This window comes from Parambassis ranga, chromosome 20, assembly GCF_900634625.1.
Source record: "Parambassis ranga chromosome 20, fParRan2.1, whole genome shotgun sequence".
Lineage (NCBI taxonomy): Eukaryota > Metazoa > Chordata > Actinopteri > Ambassidae > Parambassis > Parambassis ranga.
The window spans coordinates 4,398,338-4,408,771 of record NC_041040.1 but is presented as its reverse complement, the minus strand read 5'-3'; the positions used below and the strand labels follow the sequence as shown (position 1 = coordinate 4,408,771).

At 44.5% G+C, this 10,434-nt stretch overlaps 1 protein-coding gene across 3 annotated transcripts in view; it reads right to left on the bottom strand.

The window, feature by feature from the left end:
* The window catches only part of LOC114453318 (NLR family CARD domain-containing protein 3-like), a 444,189-nt gene extending 434,012 nt beyond the window's left edge, over nucleotides 1–10,177 (bottom strand). Inside the window, exons 1-2 of one of the 3 annotated variants that reach the window (XM_028433155.1) lie at nucleotides 10,048–10,177; nucleotides 7,848–8,056 (exon numbers count right to left, since the gene is read on the bottom strand). In XM_028433155.1, the coding sequence (XP_028288956.1) occupies nucleotides 7,848–7,978 (131 nt within the window). In that variant the 5' untranslated portion in view covers nucleotides 7,979–8,056; nucleotides 10,048–10,177. The remainder of the gene's footprint in view (nucleotides 1–7,847; nucleotides 8,057–10,047) is intronic. The other 2 variants (XM_028433178.1, XM_028433151.1) reach the window with 2 other exon arrangements.
* Between the last annotated feature and the right edge of the window lie 257 nt (nucleotides 10,178–10,434).

Here is a 10,434-nt window from a genome sequence, read left to right as displayed (position 1 = left end):
AAACAACAACAACTGAAAGAGCTATTTATAAAGTAAAAGATCCAGTCACCAATCAGTTGTGCTCTAAGCCGGAAGAAATACATAGGTCATTTGAAACATCTTACAGGAACCTGCACTCCCAACCCAAATTAGCAGACCCCGCAACAGTCAAGTATTTTTTGGACTCCCTAGATTTGCCATCAATTGGCACAATACAAAACAAACAGATAACTGCAGATATAACAATAGCAGAGCTTAATAAGACTATTTCTAACCTGAATTCAAACAAAGCAGCTGGGGGAGACGGACTACCTACAGAGTGGTACAAGGTTTTTAGGGACCCTTTGACCCCATTGTTATTAAATTGTTTTAATTATGTGCCAAAAGGGGGCGAGACCCCACCATCTTGAAAACAAGCTATAATATCAGTGATTCCGAAACCAGGAAAAGATAAGTTGGTGTTCGTATAGACCTATTTCTGTGTTAAATGCAGACTATAAAATTTTCACCTCAATTATCGTCAGTAGGCTGGAAAGGATTATCCCCGACCTGATCGCCACTGATCAGACGGGATTTATTAAAAACAGACGCACCCAAGATAACGTCAGACAAGCAATACATTTGATAGATATTATTAGCCGACGTAATATAAAATCTTTAGCAATCAGCTTCGATGCAGAAAAAGCCTTTGACTCCGTGCGGTGGGAATTTTTATATTTGGTGCTACAACGCTTTGGCTTCAATGATACAGTTATAGGATGTTTTAAATCCATCTATGATTCACCAGTGGCTCGGGTTAAAATAAATGGCAGTCTTTCAGATACAATCTCTTTGGAACAGGGATGCCGACAGGGCTGCCCATTGAGCCCTATTCTGCTTGCTCTATTTATAGAGCCACTTGCTCAAAACGTTAGAGATGATCCAGATATTACGGGAATTACATTTAAGGGAAGACAATATAAGACATGTCTATACGCGGATGATATACTGGTGACTTTGTCTGACCCGGACACTAGTCTCCCGAAATTGATGTCCTGCCTTGACCAATATGGTCTCTATAGAGGATACAAACTGAATATAGAAAAAACTCAGACCCTCTGCTTTAACTACTCACCTCAGGAAAATATACGTAAAACCTTTAAATTTAAATGGAAAACTAGAATTATGAAATACTTAGGTGTTAATATTTCTAAATCCCTTGAAGATTTATATGGTGAAAATTATGGCATCATCACAAATAAAATTAAAAATGATTTGAACAGATGGACTCCTCTAACTCTTGATTTGTACAACAGAATAGAAACTATAAAGATGATTATTCTACCTCTACTGCTATTTCTTTTCCAATCACTACCCGTGGTAGTACCATCTAAACAGTTCGACGAATGGAACCGGATTATCTCTCGGTTTATATGGCAGAACAAGAAGCCAAGGGTACGCTATAAGACATTACACCTGCCAAAAGATAAAGGAGGGATGTCACTCCCATGTTTGGAGACTATTACAAAGCAGCTCAACTGCAGTATGTGGTCTTCTGGTGCAGGGAGGGTTATGATGCAGGGTGGAAGGAACTAGAGCTGAACCAGCTAGATATCCCTCTTCAATCTCTCCTGGGAGATAAAACCCTCAAGACTACATACTCAAGTGAATTAAGCAACTTTACTAAAATTCTGGTCTGAGTCTAACAGTGAAAAGTTGGAGGTCATCCAGTCCTTTCATAGACAAACATGTTCATGTCTGTTTCTATAGAACCTTTGATTGTACTTATAGATTATTGAACATCTACAAGTGGTCCATCCACAGAAGCAGACTGAGGGGTTTGTTCTGTATCTGGTAACATTGGAGTCAGATTATCAGCAGATTTCTTCACAGACAGAAAGAATGATCCCTGACACCAACGACTCTTTAATGAACCTGTGAACACCAGACTGGAGCTGATCTGTCATCAGACCACCGAGGACTGAGGAGACACCTGCTGATATGAAGGACCATGATGCTCCTTCATTCAAACTGTCTGTGCTCCCTGTTCTGTCTGTCAGTCCTGACAGGTGCTCTGTGCAGTCTGAGACAAACTGGACCTCCATTCTTCATAAACCTGATCATAAATAATAACAGAGAACTGACCTCAGAGTCTGCAGTCTGCAGTGAGGACTCTGCAGTCCAGAACACAGCTGCTCCACTCCTGAATCCTCTAGATGGTTCCAGCTCAGGTCCAGTTCTGTCAGATGGGAGGGGTTGGACTTCAGAGCTGAGGCCACGACTTCCCAGTGAGTCTCTGAGAGTCTACAGTTAGAAAGTCTGTGATGACAGAAACATCAGAAAACATGTTATTATTATTATTATTATTATTATTATTAATAATAATAATAATAATAACAGTAATAATTGTTATTATTATTATTATTATTATTATTATTATTATATTATATTATATTATTATATACAATTATATTATTGTTACATGTTATTATGACCTACGTCTGAGTCCACCGAGTCACCATGAGGACGTCTTCATCAGAGACACATTCTGAGTAGGGATGCACAATAACTATCGCCACCGATAATTATCGGTCCGATATTGAAAAAAATGACGTCATTCAGATAATTCCGATAATTAAATTTTTCACCGATAAAATAGAACCCATAATAGTAAACGTAAAGGGTTTGGATTTCGCACATATTACAGTACATGATACATGTTGCTGTTGCATGGCCAACCACCATAAAAACAAAGAAGAAGAAGACCTAACCTCGGCCCTCTTCTTCTTCTTTGTTTTTATAGCGGTTTGGTAACAAACTGACTTTTTCACTGTTTCAGAGAGAGACGATGCATTTGCAATTTGCACAAATTGTTGTTCTGCGGAAGTTTACAGCTGGCTGTAAACGAGGCTTTGCTGAGCCAAAGGAGTATATCTGAGTGTGACATTTCAGACTCTCCCAAGTCGCTACCTCCCGTCTGGCGGAGTTACAGACACGACTAGGAGTGAAAACAGCACGGCTGCAGCCAGACATATCCACGCGATGGAACAGCACGTTTTACATGCTGAGGAGCACCAAAAGCGAGCGCTTGCAGTCTATGGAGTAGATTATCAACTACCTGCAACTCTGAGCGCAAACCAATGGACACTAGTCGATCCGTGTGAACAGCTGACTAGAGACAAGACCGCTGGGCCCACGCTTCCCATGAGCCCAGACTGGAGAAGCAACAAGTCCCGTTTTCCAACCCCTGCCCATCTTGCACGTAAATACCTCTCTGACCCTTGCACTGGCGTTGACAACGAGCGCTTGTTTTCTGCTGCTGCGCATGTGATTGATGATAAAAGAAACCGAAATTTATCAATTACATGTTTGATTTTATTGCATTACATTTATGTCTGAAAGCTTTATTTTTGTATTATATCATGCACTTGTTAATATGACTGGGTTAACGATGACACTGATTTGACAGTCACACATTTCATTTATTTTGATTTCAGAGAAGTAACTGAAAAGTAACTGGAAATCCTTGGTCTATTGTGCATTTAAAGCAGCCATAGGCTTTTGGTTCTGTAGAACCCTTTATTTTATTGTTAACAGAGTTTTGCTAACTTGAAATAACAATAAAGGTTCATTTGAAGAATTGGAACTGTTGTTGTTTGTTATCGGTATCAGCTACAAGAAGCAGGAAGTTATCGGTTATTGTTATCGGTTGTAAAAAACAGTTCGTGCATCCCTAATTCTGAGTGTTCTTACTGAGCCGGCTGCTGCAGCTACAGTTACACACTGGTGCCAACAATGATCGGATTTGTATAGAAACACACAAACAGAAGAACATCTGTCAAATGGAACAATGATTAGAAACAACAAGAAAACTTCTTCATTCATTTAACAGCTTTAAACAGAAACAGCTGAAAAATCCACGTTTTCACAGCTGAAGAACATCTGAGACAAAAACACAGCTGACATGTTCCAATGAACACGTGAACCACACAGTGTGGATCGGTGAAGACCCGAACCACTAATCTACACTGATTCACAATCATCATCACATCTGGACTCACCGAGCCTTCCTGCAGTTCCTCACAGCTGGAATCAGTCTCAGTCGTCCCTCATTTGTTGTGTTGTACTTCTTCAGGTCCAGCTCCTCCAGAACCTCCTCTGACATCTGCAGCATGTAGGCCAGAGCTGAACAGTGGATCTCAGAGAGTTTCTTCTTTGATCTGGTCTCTGACTGCAGGAACTCTTGGATCTCCTGATGGACTGAGAGGTCCTTCATCTCCACCAGACAGTGGAAGATGTTGATGCTTCTGTCAGGAGAGATTTCATAAGTGTTCATCTCCTTCAGGTTGTTGATGACTGTCTGGATGGTTTCTGGGCTGGTCTCTGTCTGACCCAGCAGGCCTCCTAAGAGCCTCTGGTTGGACTGCAGAGAGAAGCCATGAAGGAAGCGAACAAACAGGTCCAGGTGGCCATTTTTACTTTTGAGGGATTTTAACATGGCTCTCTCAAGGAAGTTGTCCAGTGAAAACTCATCATATTGAATAGTCATGCCATATTCCTTCATGTCACGATCATCAGCATCCTCAGAGTTAGTATTCTTCTCTTTATCAGAATCCAGCAGATCCTCGTAAGCACCGCTGTCTTTATCATAATAGTATTTCTCGTCTTTAACTAGAGATGAGATCCAGTAGTCTCCCAGGAACCCTCTCAGCAGCTCAGTATTCCTGTTAGTGAAACAGTGGAACATGTAGACTGCAGCCAGAAACTCCTGAATGCTCAGATGAACAAAGCAGTAGACTGTTTTCTGAAAGATCACACTCTCTCTTTTGAAGATCTGTGTACAAACTCCTGAGAACACCGAGGCCTCTGTGACATCCAGACCACACTGCTCCAGGTCTTCTTGGTAGAACATGATGTTTCCTTTCTCCAGATGTTCAAAGGCCAGCCTCCCCAGCTTCAGAAGAACTTCCCTGTCAGCCTCCATCAGCTCCTGAGGACTGGTCTCATGTCCCTCATGGTACTTGTGCTTCTTCCTGATGGTCTGGACCAGCAGGAAGTGTGAGTACATGTCAGTCAGGGTCTTGGGCAGCTCTCCTCTCTGCTCTGTAGTCAACATGTGCTCCAGAACTGTAGCAGTGATCCAGCAGAAGACTGGGACTGCACACATGATGTGGAGGCTCCTGGAGGTCTGGATGTGGGAGAGGATTCTGCTGGACAGCTCTTCATCACTGAACCTCCTCCTGAAGTACTCCTCCTTCTGGGCGTCAGTGAAGCCTCGTACTTCTGTCAGCCTGTCCACACACGCAGGAGGGATCTGATTGGCTGCTGCCGGGCGGGAAGTTATCCAGACCAGAGCCGAGGGAAGCAGGTTCCCCTGGATGAGGTTTGTGAGCAGCACGTGGACCGATGACTTCTGTGTGACATCAGACAGCCGCTGACTGCTGCTGAAGTCCAGAGAAAGTCTGCTTTCATCCAGGCCGTCAAAGATGAACAAAGGTTTACAGGCAGCGAGCTGCTCTGCTGTGACCTTCTGTAATGTTGGATGGAAGACATGGAGCAGCGTCAGAAGACTGTGCTGCTCATCTCTGATCAAGTTCAGCTCCCTGAAGGAAAGCAGAACCACCACACTGACATCTTGGTTCTCTGAGCCCTCGGCCCAGTCCAGACTGAACTTCTGCACTGAGAAGGTTTTTCCAACGCCAGCGACGCCGTTCGTCAGAACCACTCTGATGGCTGTCTGTTGGTCAGCTGAGGCTTTGAAGATGTCCTGGCACCTGATTGGAGTCTCATGGAGGGTCTTCTTCTTGGAAGCTGTCTCCAGCTGCCTGACCTCATGTTGCGTCTGGACCTCTTCGCTCTGTCCCTCTGTGATGTAGAGCTCAGTGTAGACCCTGTTGAGGAGGGTTCCACTTCCTGTTTCATCAGTTCCTTCAGTCACATGTTCACATCTCCTCCTCAGACTGACCTTATGTTCCTCTAAAACCTGCTGCAGACCAACATCTGCTGAAAGACAAGGACCACAATGAGACATCTTTCATGTCTGTACAACACAACACAACCACAAGTCCAGTTTCAGAAAAGAGTCCCTCAGCAGACACATGTCCAGTCTTACCTTGTTCATGTCTTCGTTTTGATCTTGGCAGCTGCTCGTCCTCACAGACGTCGCTCCTCTTCCTCTTTCTGTGGAGACATGTCTACATCAGTAAAATGATTTCTGGTTGTTATAAAAACATCAGAAAGTCTCGAGCAGCTCAGATGCTCTCAGAGAAACAGGAAGTCATGAACATGAATGAGCTGCTGTCTTTAACCACTGAGATCTTCCTGCAGGTTTCTGTGAACACACAGAGCCCACAGTGAGACTCTCTGCTGCAGCTGAGACCAGACCAGATTCTAAATGAGGTCTGAATACTTTGAGTTCATCAGGATCATCATGTGGACATGAATGAAGGTGATGATGTCACTGGTGCAGTTTACCAGTGACATCATCACCGTCCATCAGGACACTATAGAAACTCTCTTACTGTGGATCTGGTGGTCCAGGTTCAGCACTGAAGTCCGGAGGGTCAAATCTGGAAAGGCCACTCTTCATGGACTCACAGGTGGATCCTGGTCCTCTGTGTCTGCAAACAAAGTCAGAGTAAAACCTAAGAAGATCAAACCAAACAGAATCAGATGAAACCTGTTTAGAAAGAAACCTTTGTGAAGAGCAGTTTGTTTTTATGAAGGAGAATAAAAATGGATTCAAATAATAATAAATCAGGTTTCATGTGAAGAAATGAGAGATTTTATGTTGAAGCCTTAAAAGGAGTTTGTGTTGTCTCTGGGAGTTTAACTGGTTCAGAGTGGCAAGCTGTGGCTGAGTTCCTGTTAAAGAACCAAGGATGCAGATGTCCTGTTCATGGCTGATTTATTGACTGTGGTCTGTAATAACAACAAAGTAGAACTCATAATACATATATTCAGCACTCAAATATGTCCCATGAATCATAAAACGCAAACAAATCCCCTCACACGAGGCTCACAGATTGTGCGTCTTAGCTAGTTAGCTCACCAACATAACAACATTAATTAGGTCAAGTCAGTTTTATCTTGTTTTACATAAGGTGCCAGATCATAGCAGAATCATTGAAGGTTACCTTTCCTACAGAACAGACAACACCTTGTTCTATTACTAAACAAACTGAATAGCTTCATGTTGTTTGTTTTATGTGCATGGAGGCATGTCATTTCTGTACATGCTTTACTGTCTTTACTGCTTTCTGTCTTCATGCAGGTTTACACCTCATGCTGCTGTCTGTGCGCAGAGGCCCGGTGTACTCACAGACACACACAGACAGGTGTACTCACACACACACAGACACACACACACAGACACACACAGACAGGTGTACTCACAGACACACACAGACAGGTGTACTCACACACACACACAGACATACACACAGCGTCAGGACCACTATGATGCATTCAAGAACGTTGGACATATGAAACTTCCAATGAAACTCAGCTCAACAAACAGTCACAGTGTGGCTTTCTAACAAGCCTCAGCTCCCAGCCCTCACTGATCCACATGTGGAGGCAGCAGCAGGGCTCTTACCTTGGACTGAAGGGTCCAGGTTCAGCACTGAAGTCCGGAGGGTCAAATATGGAATGTCCACTCTTTATGGACTCACAGGTGGATCCTGGTCCTCTGTGTCTGCAAACACAAATGTTTCTGTTCACATGGATCAATCAGTGAAGTCTCTCTGAACACATGAAGGACTGATTATCTGATGATCAGATGGTTCAATAACAGTCCTCTTCTTTAAGCTCTGACTGAACCTCTGTAACATCAGGGACAGAAGAGATTCACATGAGACACATACAGGACTCAGCAGCAGGTCTCTTACTTTGGACTGAAGGGTCCAGGTTCAGCACTGAAGTCCGGAGGGTCAAATCTGGACCGGCCACTCTTCAGAGACTCACAGATGGATCCTGGTGGTCCTGCTCTGCCCTCCTCTTCCTCCACACCACCATCCATCTTCAGTCAGTCTCAGGCCTGAACCAGGATCACGGAGACTGTAACAGTCAGCTTCTCTGCACTGAGCTGGTTTCTAACCTGTGAACAACAAACAGAGGAGCTGGGTTCAGCTGATCCAGGTTTCAGAGCTCACATTTAAGGAGAGATCAGAGGACTGAACATGTTCTCATGCAGATGTTCAGCAGGAAGGTTCTCCTTATGAGTCGGGGTCTGTTCAAGGTCTCTTCCTGACCCTGTTGGTCTTCAGGGGGTTCAGGCTCTGGGTCTGAGAACATTCCAGTACAGACTGCAGTGACACAGCTCGGTTTCGTAATAACTAAAAACATCCTCCAAAATGCAAATATTACCCCCACACTCAATGCTGTGAAAAGGTTTTTAACCATTGGTGGACTGGGACTGGTGGTTTGTCTCTTCTAGGTCGTATTTTACTGTCTAAAGCTGAGGGTCTCTGAAGACTCATGAATCCTTGTCCTCCAAGCTTCACACCCCCAGAAGTTATAAGGTGATCTGCTCCATTAACTTTAATCTCATCCTGAAAAATAAAACACTACATTCACAGATCACAAGTAGTAAAAGAGAGAACAGAGGGTTAAAAGCTTCAGACTTCAAATCCACTGTTGCTGCTTCCAGGGTCAGAGGGTTAAAGAATGTTTATCTATATGGTGCCATATTCCTCACAGGTTCTTGTAAAGGTCGGCGTTATAAAGGCTCAGGTTTGTGGTCTGTCATTCATCCATGTGTAAGTGCCACTGTGCTGATTAAGGGCAGTGACAGGTCAGCTGGTCCATGCAGTGCCTTATTTGCACCATAGATGGCGCCATCCTTCTGTGACGCCCCTCACTTAGACTTCCTGTACAGACAGACTGGAGGCAGAGCCTGTGTTCTGTCAGGTCTGGTGCAGATCACTGAGACTCTCCTGGTCTAGTCGATCACCTTAAATCTGCTTCATTTAGCTCTGCATGAATAAGTCTGACATGTTTATTAATAACAGGCTGAACATCACTCAGCTGTTACTTCAGGCTGCTGGAAACACTCCAAATATCAGAGGGAGCTGAACCTCTGCTCCTCTGTAAACCTGCTTGTTTAAAGGGTTCATTTATATTCACCCTTGGAAAGTGAACGCCACTGTTCCTGTGCTGGCTGCTTTTACATGACTTTACTGCATGTGTTGAATCACTGAGAAGCTTCTGTGTCAATAAGAAGGTTTTTCTGACAGTTTATTTGTTGCTCAGGAAGTTTGTCACTTCACCTTCACTACATGGAAACATGAGTCACATCCATGTGCAGCCAGGCTGAACCTTTGTTCAAACAAACAGATGAAAACAGGTCTGTGTCAGTGCAGTGACTACATTACCCATGAGTGTTTGCTGCAGGGCGGTGTTTAAACACAGAGGAAGTCGATCAATAACCTGTTGATCAGTTCTCGTCCTCAGCACAAACCATCAGAGTCAAAGGCTCTGCTCCTGCAGCTGTCTGCAGACCTATCGACCAATCAGAACACAGAGCGTCTGAACATCTGCCTCAGTGTCAGCGCAGTGACGTCACTGTGAGCGTCTCCCCGCCACGGTGACGTCACTGTGAGCGTCTCCCCCCCCCCCCCACAGTCTGTGAACTTTTCTGACTCCTGCTGATTATGAAGCTGTTTCCACACACAGGGACAGACGGACACTGATCACTGACACACTGCTCACACTCCTCCTCCTTCCTCCACCCGCTGCCCAGGCTCTTAGCGGGTTTAAAAGGGTTAATGTGAACAGACACTTTTCAATCTATGCTGTGAACGATGTTATTTTAGAAAACGAAGCAAACGTCGTGTTTCTAAACACCTGCTGTGTGTAAACGGCCTGAACCCGTCTGAAGGGTCCTGAGGCTTCGAGGCCTGGACTCACACAGGAGGCCTGGACTGCGCACTTCCTGACACACACAGACACACACAACGAGACACAAAGACACACACAACGAGACACACAGCCAACACGAGCAGTCTACTGTCCACGCTCACGCTGACAAACAACAACAACAACAACAACAACAACAACAGCTCTAAGAAACATGAAGTTTAAACTCACCCAGCCTCCGCCTTCAGCTCTCTGTCCGCTGCTCTTCACTCAAAATGGAGACTGAACAAAGTCACTTTCAGTTTCGTTTCTTCCTCCATGTTGGACTGAGTGTGTAGTTCCAGGAAGGAGCCCCGCCCACTGTACAGCGCTCACAGGCTGAGAGTGTGAAGAGTGTGAAGAGAGAGAGCGAGAGAGAGTTGGCTGAGAGCAGTGTGTGGTGCAGTAGCGGAGACTTTCCTGCAGCGTAACTATGACGTCAGTTTGCAGTTTGTGTTCAGATGTTCGTGATGATTGATCATGTTCGGCAGGTTGAACACAGGTTGATGGTTCAACAGCAGCAACAGGAGACATGTTCATATTTATTCATCTTCCCTTTGGAGAGCTGTGAGCTTGTGT